Genomic DNA, 17,273 nt, shown 5'->3' on the forward strand with positions numbered 1-17,273 from the left:
TGCAATCACAGTCATGTGATTGCAATCCACTTGGCAACTGGTTCCCATTTACGATTATACTTGCAGCATCCTGCAGTCACATGATTGCGATTTAATGACCCTTTTTGCTGATTTCCAGCAAGAAAGGCCCATTGGGGAAGTTGGACTTGCTTAAGCATCAAGTGATTTGCCTCACGACTGTGTGATATGCTTAATGACTGCCGTCAGTGGAAATTCTGGTCCCAATTCTTTGTTGTAAATCAAGGACTATCTGTAATATGTTGTAAAGGTCAACAACTTCTGGCATCTACAGCATGTACAGTGTGAAGCAGCGTCCTGTACAAATCTTATGTGCTAGGTGATTGTGCTCTCCCATACTTTCTAAAATCATGCCCCAAACATTGTTGATGCCAGGAGTTTAGATCTGTTGCTTATGTTGCATTTCACATCTGCTTAGATAAGGTATTAAGGCTTGTGTCGAATGCAACTAACTTTCTGTAAAATGGTATATTTTGCCAAAAGATAAACACTTGGAAAAAAAAGAACTTGGAAAAATATTTGAAACTGTTTTATACAACATGGAGGCTTCGTAATCATATCTTCAGCCTGTGATTCTAATGGCCAAGCTGCTTGGTAGAATGGAATACTATCAAAAAGCCTGGCTCTATTCTCAGGAGGAATGAGGACAGAAATTTGAGGTTTCAGAGATATTACGACTAACTGCATTCAGCATAGGAAACCTGGTATGCATGAATATTCAGATGATTGAGTGAGCATATTGGAGGCTTTTGTTAAAATTACAAAAGCTCTGTTGTGTGGTAATATACATACAAAAAGTGTGGTGTTTATCTCACAATGGCAGAATGCTACTTTCATTATTTGTCCCCCCCTTGTGGATGCCCGATTCTTATTTTATTGTGAAATCACAGCTGGGAAGTATCCGAAATGGGGAAAAAACATGCATGCCAAAACTGCTATTAAAGGAAGGGGTCTATACATATTTTTGAAGCCCTATATTGTGCTTGCCTTACATTTCCAAATGAATATGAGAGGCAAAGCAGTAATATGTAGTAAACATTGTACAATGTATTGAAATATGTTTCTGTTTTAGTACATTGAATTTCAGAGTGCAATTGATACAAAACATAGTCCTTTTTGATAGGATACTGATACACAAAATGGGAGAAAGAAAGAAATAAATTTCAATATTTGCATAGATGTGTGATTCTTAGAAAGGGGGAATATATTCATATAATATTACAAGTGAATCATTTTAAGAAAGAACTGCAATGTGTCACTATTTCTTTTTTAATAATTTTATTAAATGTTACAATTAAAAAATGAATACAAACTTAAAAAAAGCTGCATATAAAAGAAAAAGAAAATTATAGTGAAAAATATATATAAAGAAATGACTTCACTCTTTATTACAACATGTAAATATTTTAGTAACTTATCGCCTCTTAAACTACAACAAATGAACTTTTCTTTCCATATCCCATTTCTTATCTACAAATGATCCTTAATGCCTCCTGGTTTAGTTGTGGTTAGCAAAAATCCATTAAGGGTTAACAGAGATAACAACATAACTTTCACCTTGATCAAATAAACCAACTTTATATTCCTTCTGTTTATTTTTAACAAATAACAATCAGATGACTGCGAAGAAATACAATCCTTCCACTCACCCCCACCTCCACCATCTTATTAAACCTTTAACCTTCTAACTCTCCACCATCCACTCTCAACTGTCAGTACCTATCCTTCCATCCCACCCCACCCTCCACATCAGAACTGATGAAGTTTCTTGGATGAGAAGCAAATCGTTTTCTTCCTCAAAGGAAAAAAAAAGTCGTCCAGTTGCCTTTTGAAGAAAAAAGCACTTTTGAGTTAGTAGAAAGCATTCTTAATATCTAGATGCAGTGAATCTGATACTGATGTTCAGGATTTTTTGATTCGAAGAGCTAATTGAGAGATTGCAGTTCACCTGTAAAAAACACAAGATCAGGACATTAGTATTGCTGAATGCTCATTAAGAAAAAATATAAATAAAAATAAGGTTTAATCCTTTAGGATTTATTTCTAGATGTGCATATGCATAACTGTGTCAGAAATCTTCCTGTTTTAGAAAGGCAGCTTGCTGTGTGTAAGATTCCCATCTCCTTGTTTACTTAATAACTACGGCAGCCTCAGAAGCACAGACCTTAAAGATTATTTCATCACCCAATTTTTAATTGGTATTCCCAGGGCCACTCTCCCCTGAACCTGTAGGTCAGCTGACCATACAAAAAATAGATACCTAAAATTGTAGAGCATTACAAACATCAAAAGGAGGTTTTCTTGAAGGAATCTTGGTATCCTTTTTCAACATGAACAAATGCAATTTGAGCTATAGGATTTTGTAGCCCAGGTAGCAGCAGAGTAAGCAAGTAAGTAATTTTCTCCTTGAAGCCATCAAACAGAATGATGCTGCTGTTTGTTTTCCTCCTGCTCCAAGAAACAATGTGACTTGTGAGAGTCATTGTAGTGCAAGTATAGCAATAGCACTTAGACCTATGTGTCACTCCACCGTGCTTTACAGCACTCTGTAAAGGGTGGGATGGGGACAGAAAGATGGTGCCAAGTGCTTTGGATGAGAATGAAAGCCATAGTGCTGTTTCCTTGCTTTCTCTTGTGGTTTCCTTCTATATGCTTTTTGTATAAGATGTGAATTAAAGGTTTCTCAGATTTGGGGGAAAGTCTGATTCTCAAATTCTAGATATGTTCCATGTGTCAGTCTCTTTCTACTCTTCAGTTTGCCCCCCCACCTTGCAATAATTTCACCTGCCATTCAAATACAGTTTTTGAAGGAGAGAGGAATAAATTCCCTTTCCTGCCTTCTTAATCTCACTAGTAGAACCAGGAGGCAAGCACTGCACTATGCAGGTAAACATGATGCATCCTAATTGGAAGAGAGCTCCTCCTCGTAATAAGAATCCAGAGTATATTTGATAAATGCAGTTTTATATATGAGAGAAATCAACAGAAAATAAGTTCGATGGATTAATCTTTCAGGCGGTGAAATAGAATAGATGGCCAAAAGGTTTTTTTTTTCTTTTTGTAAAATAGTTTCATGAATTTGACCACAATCTGCAAAAGCTTACCTGAGTATAAGTCTTTTAGCCTCTAAAATGCTAAAAGACAATTGTTTCTGCAATAGGATTGTTAGTGCTTTGAACATTTCCAAGTTTAAGGGTTACGGAGGAATGCTCTGCATCATCTGCTAATCATAAAAATAAAACTTGTTTACATTCCCCAAGTTGCATAACCCTGATGAAGGTTGGTACTGGATTGCTTATTACCTACAATATAAGAGTTGTCTGTGGTGATAACACTAGTTGAGCCAAGAATGACTGTTTGGACAATTCCAAATGATACATTAGGAAAGGAAGGGAATTCTTGTTATTAGAGTGGAGGGTTGGGGGGGATGCAATCTCTGGAGGGAGAAGTAGGCTGCTGGTGTAATTATTGAGACAGCACAATAGTTTCCTTATGTCTACTGAGCAAGACTTGCCATTTTTCATTAAGGAGACCCAACTCCTGTGAGTTTAGTCTTTTCCCCTTGCCTGCCCCTTGAGAGAATCTATCTTAATTTTCATGCTTTTCTCTCTGATGAATTTCCTACTTGAACGTCTGAACTGGATTAGAGTGAATCATATTAATAGCTACGATTATTTCTGCTATGTGACAAGTGTACTATTTTTCTTAATGATGGCTATTAATGATTCTATTGAATATGCGCAGGCTAAGCTCTTTATATATGTTTTTATTTTTATTCAAACACATTAATGTGCACTGCTTGATAATCTTCAATCATGGAGCAGGCGTTACACTAAAATCTTAATGTTGGTTGCTTGGTTTTGACATAGTTGGTGTGAATCGCTGTCATTAGTAAACCAGGTTTAATGATTTAGCGTATCAGGATAAGGCAAGCATCGGTTATTCAATAAACCAAGCTTATGCAAACCCTACTTAACATGGACTGCTGGTGTTTCAGAACGCGGTTTTGTTCACCTCCTGAAGCAACACCTGTTTTTTTTTTTTTTTTTCCACCAGTGGAAAATCCGAAACGACAGCTGGGCAACTGAAGCGATTTTGGGTTTGTTTTGTTTTGTTGGTTTCTGCTTTTTCTCTCTCCCCGCTTTTCCCCTTCCCCCCTTCCGGCCCCAGCTTTGCAGCTCCTCTCTGGAACAAGGCCCCCAATGTATTGCAAGGGGCAGCAGCCTAGTCTGTTATTCACATCAGATGCGCCTCGGGTCCTCATCCCCCTCGGAGCCGCTTGGAAGCCTTTATCTGCCGCGGCTCCTCTTCGGTCCAGACGGGAAAGCAGCCCAGGGAGGGGGAAAGGGAGGAGGGGACATTCCACATGCCAGATGTGGAAAAGGGAGACTCCTAAAAAAAAAATGGGGGTGGGGGGGGTCTTCTTAGTGCAGCAACAAAGCTGCTATGTTTTGAAGGGGCCTCCCCGGTTCCTTTGCTCTACGCCTCCCCGCCCCCCTCCCTCAGAGGGTGGGGCGAAGCGAGTATCCTTTTGTACACACGCACGCACGCCCTCGCACATACAGGCAATGTTCCCCCCCCCGCCTCGGAACACCCGGCTGGGGAGCCCCGCCGCAATCTGAGCCTGTTGGTGGGGAGGAGCTTTCTCCCCACGCCGCCGCCGCCGCCGCTCCCCCAGCTCGCCAGCGCTGATCCTCGCTCCCCTCCTCTGCCCTGAAAGCGCCCCCGGCCGCCTCTTTGGTGGGAAGAGTCCAGACAGTTCAAGCCATGCTGTAGGGGGCCTGCAGGGAAAGAGAGGGGCGGGGAGGGCAGGGGAAGAGGCTTCGGAGGGAGCAAAGCATCTCTGCGGACTGGGAGACGCTGTCATGTTGGCCGGGCTGTTCTTCCAGGCTGCTTGGGTGGCTGTGCTCCTTCACGGCGCTCAGGGGAGAGTCTACACGGGAAGAAGGAAGCTTGCCAACTTCGCCGTAGAGAGGTACCCCTCCGCTGCCCTGGCCGCCGCCGCCGCTAATATCCGTCCACCAAACGGGGACAAGCCTTGTCGTAGTAAAGCTACACTTCTCTCCCTCCTCCCCGCCACTGAATCCCCCTGAGGCTGACTGGAGAACGAGACAACGACGCCTCCTCGCCATCTCCCCCCCACGCCACACGAGCTAGGCAGCGAGCGCTTCCAGCGCTTTCGACGGCGAGTGCCGAGGGGGGGGGAGGAGGAGGCAGCGCAGGAGGGAGTCGGTGCCTTCTGGGGCAGCGTTGGTGTGCGTGCTGGGAGACGGCGGCGCTTGCTTGGGGAAGCGGGAATTGGCCTTCCTTCCTTCCTTCCTTTCCTATTTACTACTTGGTGTCTCTGTCGGCCATGCCCTCTCCAGCTTGGCAGAGTTGTGGAGGTGACCAAGTTGAGTTGAGCCTTGTGCTGTCCAAAGTTAAACCAGTTTGCCAAAAGGACAAAAAAAAAAAAAAGTTGGCTACACAACTGAGGGACTGTGCTTGGAAGCAAGATGGAGGGGGCGGTGGTGTGTTTCCTTCACGGAACGCCCTGATTTCAGGATGCCAACTCGTCCCATGTGTTTCTGTGCGTCTGTGGCAATGGGCAGCTTGTTTCCGTAGATGCGCTTCTGCTCATGTTAGTGATGATGATTAGTTATTATATTTTAGTCTAAGGAAGAACTTCTGCTCCCATTATCCATGCCATGTGTCTGGATGTAGCCTTTTCTTCCTTGTGTGCTCCAAGTCCTCTTTTGTTCCAACAGTCTTGTTTCATTTTATTAATGCAGTTCGTAAGGTGGGTGCTCGGTTTTCTATTGTGTGAGAAGAGAACCTTACCCTGCAAGCCCACCAGGGCATTTTTCTATAGTTCATGAGCAACCTGAACGCAGCACAGGGAATGATTGCATCACTATTCTATGCATGGAGATAGTCCAACTGAGCCTGTGCAATGAGCAAAATAACCATTAGGCTTCATTGAGTGACTTCTCTGTTCTCTGGCACATCTTATACAAAGACTGTGATCATCTCTGGTCAACATCCACACCTCTGTATACCTGTCACACTTGTCACAATGTAACTTAATTCTTTTAGAGATGGAGGTGTATTATAAAGATAGCAATTGGCACAAAAACAAGCGGGTGGGGGAGGGGGAAGGAATGTACTAGATTTATTTCTGGTATGCTTAGCACCAATCACCTTCTCCTCCACTGGGGAATCTCTTCAGGGTCTTCTGACTAATTCTCCCCCAGGACTTTGTGAGCACAGCTGCCTCTTTCCTCCCTTCTTCCTGTCTTGGGTCATATAGGAGGATGTTATCATTTCCCTTCCTTTGTTCCACGAAAGCTTCCTGTAGACTTTTCTTCTCCATCCCTCTACTGGGAATTGACAGCTGCTCCTCACATTCATGTATCTTCACTCTCCACCTTTTCTCTCCAGCCACTCTGTTTTGCATCCCCTTTTTCCTCTTTCTTTCCTCTTCAGCAAGCTTTCTCCCCAACTTTGGGTCAGACTGGCAGCAGTACCCAAGCAATTGAGGAGATGGGGGTCGTTTCCCCCCCCCCCCAGAGCTCTAGTCCACAATACCTATGTAGAAGCCTGAACCAATAGGACTTCTGTCTCAACATTTCCCTACAACAGTCCTGGCTGGCAGCCAGGTCAGCTCATCATCCTGCCCGACAGCGCAGCTGCACTTCAAGGCTAGAAAACGAGCTTCTCCCCTGTTCTGTCTCCATTTGTTGGACTTATGCCAGCCGAACAGCAGCCATGCCAGGTCAATAAAAAACACATGCCCCAGTCTCCACGATGCTGGCAGCTTCCCCCAACTCTTCAGCATTGAACAGATGAACTTCCATCTTAGCTCTTACTCCAGAGGGAACTCAATGAAGACAGTTTGTAGCGTTTATTCTAATGCTGCAGGGTAAGAAATTTTGTATTGGTGAGAATTCCTGCCTTATCTCCCTCTTGGAATTTCTCCTACTCTCTCTGAAGCCAAGGCACCATAATGCCTTGCATTCAGCCCCTTTCACAGTGATTAAAAGAGCAGCTGCTTTCCTATATATGCCCCCCCCCGCATAATTCTATAAGCTGCAAATGCAGTCAGGAAATGATGAGATGGGGTGCTTACCGAAAGACTGATTTGTTTGTTCCCCCAGCTTTTCTGTCCTTTTCTTTCCCTGTCCTCATCCTCTGTTGTCCCGGAGAGTACACACTTGCACAACAACCAGAGTAAGAAGGGTGAAGCTGGCGTGCAGGGTTGAAGTTTAATTTCTTAATTACTTAAGATATTACTACTAAGGATGAAGAGAGATGCTTACAATATTATCCCTCTTGTGTAAAAATCACTTATCTGGCTTTGGCTACTGTGGTCCTCTGACTAGGCTGGATAGGATATTATCTTTTGTTCTCCAAAATGTTTTGGACAGCCACCAAATCTAGCTACTATAAACTATTAAATTGATAACTTCTGCAAGTCTGTGTTCCTTCCTGCCAAGAAAGAATAGTTTCTCTATGTAATTTGATCCACTGTACCTTTCATCCAAATACTTTTGTTGTGTCTTGAACACAGCATCAATTAGATTTTTAGTCCAACATGCTGTTATGTTTTGCTTTGTGCCAGCACTGTGTGTCCCGCTAGAGAAGCTCTGTGGCTGGCTAAGAGTTGCAAATCAGCTTGCAGTCTGCACTTTATCCACAGTATTCAAATGCCTTTCTGCATATGTAATGCCCAATTACTATGTACAAACAAAAAGGGAAAAAGAGAAGGAAGGAAGGAAGGAAGGAAGGAAGGAAGGAAAGGAGGGAGAGAGGGAGGGAGGTTGGATCTCAAACTGCCTCTTTCATTGTAGACGTCGCATTGGACCACATATTTGTCTCTCTGGTTTTGGAAGTGGATGCTGTCCTGGATGGATACCATCTCCAGGGAGTGGACAATGCACACTGCGTAAGTTTCTAGAACTTGTGGCAAAATCAGCCAGCACTATATTATTACTTTTAATCTTATTAGCAAACTGATGCTCATTAACATTTTGCTAAAGGGTTATCATAATCTTAAGAGAATACACAAGGGGTTCCAAAGGAAGGCAGTCAGGGAACAACAACAACAGATAGTCCTGCAACTGATATGAACAGTAAACAGCAGAGCTGCCCTTTATGAGACAAGTAGGGCCAACATCCCACCATGCTATAGATGATTGCACTCCAATCATCTATACCAGATATACTGGTATATCTACAGTACCAGTAAAGTACTTAGCACTGAAGCTCAGCTTATAGATTTGCTTTTAAGGCATTTTCTTCTTCCAACACATCTGGGAACCCTAATTTTACAATTACTCTATGGATAGTCTTACCTACTTTTGATGAAGTGTTGCTTAATTTAGAGCTTAGAAAACTACAGTCCTCCAGATATTGCTGAACTATAACTACCAGCATCCCTTACCACAGCCTTTCTGTCTACATTTCTACACACATACACACACACACACACACACACACACACACACACACACACACACACAATTCTTGCCAAGCCTAATGGATGTTTTCTTGGTTCTCCTCCTAGCATTGTGTTCCTTTGGTTGTGGCACTGGATTCTGCATAGCTCCCAATGTCTGTGCTTGCCGGGATGGAAGGCAGGGCATCACCTGTCAAGGTAAGCTGCATTTCCGGAAATGCTATCAGCAGTACTATTTATTGATTGGATGCATGATTCCTATGGAAAGTTTGCCTGGTACCACAAGGAGATGCTCAGTTTGTGGCTTTAGGATGTATTTTAAAATCTGGGAGCTATAACAGAGAATCTATGGAGTGGATTTCTTGTGACCCCGACTCCCGACCTGTCCTAACAGAGGAAGAGGACTCAGAAGGTGATGGGGAGGAACTGACAAGGCCTCCCTCTCCAGGACCCTCCTTTCTGGCAATGCCTCAGGTTCCATCCGAAGGCCAGGAGGAACAGCCTGGGATGTGCTAGGAGGAAGGCATATCGGAGCACCAATTGATAGGGAGCGAGGATGATGAATCCTGGCTTGATCCCAGGCAGCGTCGGAGGGAGAAGCGTGTGCAGCAACGGAAGAGGCGTGGGAGGGCCAGAGATTGAGCTGAGTTACGGAGCCATGCCCCACCAGGAATAAAAGTGGGTGGGATTGCTCTTCAGGCTTTGTGACGGACAAAGTTAAACCCTGAAAGTCACATCGTGATCTCTGAAATTCGGCTTGGATATATTTTGGACTGAACATTGACTATACTCTTGTCTTGTGGATAATTTGTTGCTCCTGGAATGGACTGAAGATAAGTCCTCTTCTGCTTTATGGGAGTGAAAACGGTCTTGGCAGGCATTCGGCAGTTTGCTGCCAAAACCTTAGTCTGCCAAGAATTCTAATCTGTTTACCTAATAAAATATTGGCAGGCGTGCTTGGTATTACGTTTGCCTGTGTGAGGAAGGGGGACAGAACAGGATTGCAAACTTCTTATTTCATTCTATATCTTAGTTATACCTCATTTTTCCAAAATAACAAAGCCAAAAGCACCCTGTGATGCAGTTCCTCCATCATTATAGCTCTCTAAAGGGAGAACTATATTAGGCAAAGTCAAAGATGACTGAATTGAAAAACTGGGAAATGGGGAACAGTTTTCTGAGATAGGATGAGATCATCTGTAGTACAAAATGATTGGGAAAAAGTTCTGCTCTATATGTGTAGGAATATTTATCTAGCTTGCCATGGTGTAGGATTACCAAGGATCCTGTACTTCTTCTACACCTCAGTATATATGGCTCATATGGCCTCTTGGACACTTTAGACAGGAGAGAAAAACTTGTGCTTGTCCAGATACTGTTAGGATATAATCATCATCAATCTTAGTTAAATGATTAATAATTGTGGACGTACTTTATTTTATTGGTTAATATTGTGATTACATCTTATTATAATAAAAGTTGTTCTAACTTTTAAGTTTATATCTTGCCTTTCTGTTTATGTGTTTAGAAAAGTAAAATATATAAAATGTACCAATAACATCAGTGCATTTAAATTGAATTTAAAGACTAAAAAACTAAACTCATTATAACTGAAATCATGTAATTGATTTCTTGATTATGGAAACCACAATTCATAAACTTGTGGATGGCCAGATATTCCTAGACTAGAGCCAGTGCTATAATGATCCCAGCAAGGGACACATATTCTTAGAATCAAATTTCCACCCTGTCCATTTTCAATGCTTAACATCAGTGATCCAGTTTCATTCATCCTTTAATATGACAATACATGTAAACCATCCCTGGAAAGCAATAGACTAATTTGCATGTCCTTACCAGTGGGGAGTTTTCTATTGTTCACCATTGAGTGATCAATTTCTTATACATCATCAAGTTGGTGTTGATTCTGGGATGTGTATTGCTTTTTTTCATTTGGGTAATCTACGTTAACAGTGTAACAGCCAAATAGTGCTTGTTTTCACTAAAAGCAGACCCAAGAACAGCTGAATGAAAATAATGCTGGAGCTCTTGGACTTGGGGGTTTCTCCTTTCTGTGGGCTCTGCCAGTGGATTGAGTCTTTTCCGTAAGATCTTTTCCAGGACTGCCGGTTCTGGGCTGCCAAACTCCAGAGGACCAAAGGATATCAGCAAAAGGATAACTTGGTGGGCTCCTTGGTGCTCTTTGAGTTTGCTTTTTTCCTCTCCAGACATTTCATCACCAAACTAGGTAACATTGTCAATTAGTGCATCATCATCACTGATGATGTTACTTAGTTTGGTAATGAAATGTCTGCCAGAAAACAACCAAGTTTAGAGAGCACCAAGGACCCCATAACCTTGAGCTACAAAGGTTAACTTCTGTTAAAACCCTCCTTGCTACCATTCTAATCAGTCCAGGTTTTACAGCCCTATTCGTCCTGAAGTTGCTGGAATAGACATTTCTGTTCATGCAGCAGTGAAATGGGGGATGTTTTCCTCTGCCTCGTCCCTTCTCACAGTCCTTGCATTTTTATTACCTTACAGATTTCCCCTAATTGAAATCTCTCTGTGAAACACTCCCATCTTATTTTTTTATAGACCCACCTGGAGCCTGCGGGGAGTATGGCTGCGACCTCACCTGCAATCATGGGGGCTGCCAGGAGGTGGCAAGAGTGTGCCCTCTGGGATTCTCTATGACCGAAACAGCTAATGGTGTACGTTGTGTGGGTAAGCCAGAAAATGGGGTAACTCCCTCCCTGGGAGTCAGGAGAAATGGATCTTTAACACAAGAGTCATAGGGAATTTTTACACTTTTACACTGAGTAAGTCATTGCTCTTTAGCTATAGCAAGATTGGTCAACATCTGGCCACTCAGCTATGGCTCCAGAACATCCCCAGATCCTGCTGCTGAAATCTGGTATGAGCAATCATTTTCACTTTTTTGCCCCCAAATGACAAACAAGTCACCAGAAGGTCCAAAATTTTCAGTTCTAACCATTCTCTTAACATCATATGTCATATGAGTCTTACATATTTCAGAGCACTCCCTAAGGGATGGGGGTGGGGAGGAAAGGAGAGGAGAGAAGAGGAGAGGAGAGGAAAAGAGGTCACCCTCATCCAAAAGATTGCCTGCACCTTCATTAAAAGCTGGATCAATAATTTTAATTGGTCAGTGGCATATTTTCTTTGAAAGACTTTCTCTGTACACAGACACACAAATACATCAGCAACAATGCTAAACCTGCACTGACCAAAATAATAATATGGAGGTTGTGCTAAGGGGAAAATGTGTGGAAATAGGTTCAGTGTTCTAAAATGATTCAAAATGAAATCAAAAAGTAAAGGGGATCTCTTCTTCAAGTCAGGCTCAACTGCTGACATCACAGACATCACAGAAGGAAAGTGATTTGTGCTGCCTTCTTCTGAAATGTTTTTTCAAGTTCTCCATCCCACCCACTACCCTGTTATATCTAGCCCACCTTCTGATCACTCAGTAGTGTCCTTCTTGTGCACTTTGACTTGTGCTATCGGAGAGACTGGATGCCTGATTTCCACAGGCTACAGCACTGGCCAATCACTACATAAGTGACTTGTATGCATGACTATAACACTTTTTCAAAGAGCATTAAATCTGTCTTTTAAAATAATGGTTTGACATTCTTTGCAAAAAAACCCAAAAACCCTCTAGCCCTATGTCTAATAAGCAGAACTAGTATTCTCTTCTTCTACATGGCAAAGAAGTTTGGTTTACACCAGATGGTATCCTGCCAGCTCTAAGTATAAATTCAAAATAAAGTCAAGTAAAAGTAAAAAAGTTCTTGGTTTTGTTCCATATGAATGCATAATAGGTTTTCCACTGATTCTGGAAAACCCCACTGAGCTGTTACAGATAGTGAGTCATAGTGAATTAGTTACCTTAAGGATTAAGAGCTGTCTCTTTAAGAGATTGCATTGTGGGAGTTGGAGAGAGAGAGAGAGAGAGAGAGAGAGAGAGAGAGAGAGAGAGAGAGAGATTACATTATGGGAAATGTAGTCCATGACATGTGACCATATCTGTGTGTCTGGTTGGCCACTGAGGCTCTCTGCCTGGGTGCAGAAAAAAGACCTGGCCATTTTGAACTACCACAGAAGAGAGAAGCATGCTTTCTGAACTGGGGGACAGAACTACTGTCATTTTACACTAGGAAATGGGATAGATTATGAAATACTTGGATGAACATCACCTTGACTCACCATGATTGTAAGTCTGTGTTTGAGGATACCTGAAATAAATATAATCTGCATTAAAACCTGTTTGCTAGAGTTTATCTGCCTGTTCCCAGTGGAGCCAGATGCCTGGGGAACAGAACAGTAAAATGACATAGACTGCCTGACCCCCTCCCTTTCTTTCTCTTGAAGCATTGATAGACATTCTGTATGAGTGAAGAAAACAAAACAAAAGCACACCCACCCCATACTGGGGAAGGAATGGGGGGAATGTCTTTAAATGCATTGCTGTCATATTACCTAAGAGATGTCAACTATGATCAATTAGCCCTCCATTTTTGTCTTTTGGTGCAGCCGATCTCTTCTCCTATCTTCATATTTGTTGATCCACAATATTTTTTCTGCAGATATTGATGAGTGCCTGAGTGCTTCCTGTGAGGGGCTTTGTGTGAACACAGAAGGGGGCTTTGTGTGTGAATGTGGCCCAGGGATGCAACTTGCCACTGACCGGCACAATTGTCAAGGTGGGTCAGACTGGAATTGCAAGAAGGGAGGTCTGGATGAAGTTTTTTTTTAAAAAAAATTGCAGACGGAACGTTGGTAGGATAGATTGTCATGGGCCAATGATGTTAATCATCTTGATCCCAGATATTGATGAGTGCCTAACAACACCTTGCCAGCAGCATTGCCAAAACAGTATTGGCAGCTATCAATGTTCCTGCCATCCTGGATTCCACCTTCATGGCAACCGACATTCGTGTGTGGGTGAGTGATTCTGCTTTTGTTGGAGAATCCAGCAGATACCTTTCTTCCACCTTTCTTCTAAAACAAGTGGTTTATCCTAGCCTAAAAGCTCTATGGCAGCTATAGCTTTCTGGAGAACAAATTGGAACTGAATCATTTGAAGGATTTATTTTCTTTCATTTAAAAAATGAGGTCCATGTAGGTATGTTATCATCACTGCTTTAGTTTGGGGGAACAGCCTGTTCTGACTGAGACTCCAGGAGGCTGCAGTGTGACGCAAACTGCTCCAAATCAGAGTGACAACACTATTTGGGCTCCTAAAACTGCACATTTAAAAAGGGGCTGATTAGTTTCTTTGAGTTCTTTGTTCTTTGTATCATACCTGACAGTGTCACATATCTAAGTTCAGCAGATCTATTTTCCCAAATTGAGAAATAATGATGGAAAAATTTTCTTGTTCGATATTGTGGTGCAGCAAGATACATAAGCTGCATTCAGTGTCAGAGCTATGAGATGTCCCCTCATGCATATGAACTGCTTAAACAGCAACTGGACTTTCTCGATTTTTCTTGAAGATGTTCAAAAAACTCCAGTTGCTGCTTTAAAAAAACCCTTTTTGGAATAAGCATGACCTGGATGAATGAGAACCTCTATGACATTTTCTCTAAGGTGTCCTTATAAGAAAATCTTAATAGCAAGCTGAATTGGCCCTGAGTGATGACAAGGGAAATAATCAGTCAAGAACTTGTTTCTGTTCACTGACCGTATCTCGGAAATAGTACAGCTAGCATTCTGATTTAGTAGGAAGGGATATATAGAAACTTAGGTGATATGGCCAGAGAAGAGGCCCACAGGCTTTCAGGAGCAAAGTTGAGGCTGAGAGGAGCCAAGGTGGGGGGAAAATCCAGTGCCGCCCCAGCACTCTCCTTTCCTTGGAAAGGGAGTCTTGGGAGGGGAAAACTGCAGCCACAGACAGAGTGGGTATGTCTGTGTGTGTATAAAAAGCACAAAGCGAGGGAGCCAGCAGCCACGGATTAAGGAGCTTTGTGAAACTTCATGCCTACATGCAAAGTTTGGCGAGGGAGGGGGAAGAGATACTTCCCTCGCTTGGCAGTGTTTTGCTTGAAAATATTTGAGAATCTGACCAGAGAGAAGGCGTACAGATTTCCATGCCTTCTTTACGGGAGGTCACTTTACACCTGCAACATCGGAAGGAGCCCTGCGAGGAGACAGATTCTCAAATATTTCAGAAGAAGCAGTAGAGATCCTGGTCTTTCTTTCTCTCCCCCAAACTCCACCAGAAATGAGTCTATGTGAGACTCGACGCGCTGGTACAGCCTCTTGGAGCAGGACATTGCAAGGCTTGTGTTGCTGTGTGGGTGAGTGGTGGCACTGCCACGAGGTTTGACAAATCGGCACAGCAGGATTGTGATGAAGCTCGTGGTGCTGCCGTTCATGGGTGCAATGCCACAACAAACCTTGCAGGGTTCTGCACCAAGAGGCTGTGCAGGTATGACAAACCTGACAGTGGTGTCGTCACTCCCACATGGAATTTCGGGGAGAGAAACAAGTCAGAGTTTCTGCTGCTTCTGCTTTCCTTGCATGCAGCCAAAAGTTCACAAAAGCCAGGAAGGTGAAATGCCAAGCTCATCTCGTACCCACACTTCATGTATGGGCTGCCCCCAAGCAGCGCCAGGCCTGGGGAGGCCATTGGAGGAGTCCCGCACGGCCCCCGCTTGCTTCCGCTTTGCCTTTGCCAGGGCAGTGGGTGCTAGAAGGGCTTTGTTCCGAAGCCTCCCAGCCGCTTGGTTTGGGGCAGACAGTGCCCGGCAGGTCCAGGTGCAGTGGGCAGGCAGGCAGGTGGAGTGGCTGCGCAGCTCACTCGAGTTGCAAACAATCTGGGGATTTGGGCAGCATTTACATGGCTGAGATGCCTACAGGATCCCTGGCTTCTAAGGCTGGTGAGGCCCAGAGAGGAGGTGCTGTGAAGGAGCCCATTTTTCACATTGGCCTTGGCTGCAAGGTTGCCTGGTGCCGTGGGCAGGACTGGGGCTAGTAAGAGTGCACTGTAATCATCTCCAGGCACCCGGGAAGACAGAACTACCAGCCCTTGCTGGATAAGCTGATCCGCTGGCCGTGGTTAAGGGGGCAAGCAACCATGAGATGACAGGGAAAGGAAGGGCTGTCTCCTGTGCTGGCCACACCCGACCCATTCACTAGGGCTTATTTTTGGGGTAGGGCATTTATTAGGCTCATCCCAAAAATCAGGATAGGATTTAGGGGCTGCCTTTTCCTTTTAGAATTTGCTCCCCCCTCTTATCCCTGATCTTTTCTTTGCTTTCCATGCATTTGCACAAATGCATGTCTTCAGTCCACATTCTCTCCTTTGATATTAACACAGGCCTTTTCTGTCCCCTCCCCCCACCACATTTATTGAACCTTTTTTGTTCTGCCTCTACAGTGATTTAAGCAAATGATACAATTTACTGTAAATTCACCGAAAATTAACTTCCCATTCCTAAGGAAGAATTAAGAAAATTAAAAGAGAGCCACAGTTATTCCTTATGCGTATGCTATCTGTTGCATAGTTTGTATGTATATACTATACTTTCTGGCCCTTTATGGCTAAGCAACAAAATCTACACAGCTACAAGCTTGAGCTGACCTAGCTGTGCTGTAAGCCTCTAGCGCCCTGTCTGTCTGGTGCAGATATGAATGAATGCCGCCGACCCAGTGAGAAGCGAGCCTGCCAGCACTCCTGTCACAATACACTGGGGAGTTTTATGTGCAGCTGTCATCCAGGCTACCGACTTAGTGTGGACAGATTGTCTTGTGAAGGTAAGGACTGTGATATATTTCATCCTACAAGAAAGCCTTCTTGATCCTTTGCACTGCATCAATTATTTGTTTATTGTGATAGAAACTGACCAACTAGAAAAGTCCTGAGACTATGGGAATATGTATGTGAGCAGTGGGAAAACAAGGAGATGTTGGAAAATGTGTAAAGCTAGTCCACATCTGTTTAGTAAGCCAAAGTGATTCAGCCCAGCAGAGACCGGCTTGCTGTTGTAAACTGCCTAGGTTGGTGACTACATTTGTTCCTCTAGAAATCTCAGTTTCCACTTTCTTGCTCATCTCATCTATGTTGGTAAATGTCGTGTCGCGTTTCACCAGTGATAGTACTTTTGCCAAATGTATTGTTCCTATGGAACAGAACGATCAATCAAACTCCCTCTCATTTCGTTACTGAGATCCCCAATGGCCGTAGTTATGCCTACTGGTTCTTGACGAACTTAAAAAATCAAGATCAATTCAAAGAGGCTATTGAAACAGGGCTCTCAGTCTGTTCGATTAAGTTATCTCCCCTCAGTATGTGGAGCTCACCAGATCAGCTTTCTGGGGCAGAGATTTATTTTTCTAAATAGGCAGGCAGGCAGACACATTTCATCTTCCGGGATTTTTTAAATGTGCTTTAAAAGATCTGTAAAATAACTTGCAGCAGTTTTAAACAGTATATTTTGTCATGTAGAGTGTTGTATGCAATCGCCCTTGGTTCATATTACATTGATAATCATTTCCAAGAAACATTTTAATACAAATTTATCTGACCTTGTTTCTTACATAATTTTCCCTGAAGCATAATTTTGCAATACATATTTTTCACTCTATGCGCTTGATTTTTTTAAATAAAAATAAACCTTTTTGTTTGCATCTTTCAAAAACACCTTTTTTTCTTGAGTGTCTCTTAAACGATGTTTTTTATGTGAACTTTTTAGCAGATAAACAGAATTTAGTAATCTCTACTCAAAATTCTACCTGCCCCATAATCAGTTTGTTTTGACAGATGCTTTCAATTTTTTCAAAATGG

At 43.0% G+C, this 17,273-nt stretch overlaps 1 protein-coding gene across 5 annotated transcripts in view; it reads left to right on the plus strand.

Moving 5' to 3' along the window:
- Positions 1-4,600: 4,600 nt before the first annotated feature.
- Positions 4,601-17,273, plus strand: part of VWCE (von Willebrand factor C and EGF domains) — a 33,813-nt gene continuing 21,140 nt past the window's right edge. Inside the window, exons 1-7 of one of the 5 annotated variants that reach the window (XM_034420217.3) lie at positions 4,601-4,993; positions 7,848-7,942; positions 8,564-8,653; positions 11,054-11,182; positions 13,069-13,185; positions 13,310-13,426; positions 16,115-16,243. In XM_034420217.3, the coding sequence (XP_034276108.2) occupies positions 4,884-4,993; positions 7,848-7,942; positions 8,564-8,653; positions 11,054-11,182; positions 13,069-13,185; positions 13,310-13,426; positions 16,115-16,243 (787 nt within the window). In that variant the 5' untranslated portion in view covers positions 4,601-4,883. Of the gene's footprint in view, positions 4,994-6,666; positions 6,920-7,847; positions 7,943-8,563; positions 8,654-11,053; positions 11,183-12,439; positions 12,696-13,068; positions 13,186-13,309; positions 13,427-16,114; positions 16,244-17,273 lie in introns of those variants that run through there. The other 4 variants (XM_087883360.1, XM_087883368.1, XM_087883364.1 and 1 more) reach the window with 4 other exon arrangements.

The sequence above is a fragment of the Pantherophis guttatus genome, chromosome 1 (genome assembly GCF_059756535.1).
Source record: "Pantherophis guttatus breed Tessera chromosome 1, ASM5975653v1, whole genome shotgun sequence".
Lineage (NCBI taxonomy): Eukaryota > Metazoa > Chordata > Lepidosauria > Squamata > Colubridae > Pantherophis > Pantherophis guttatus.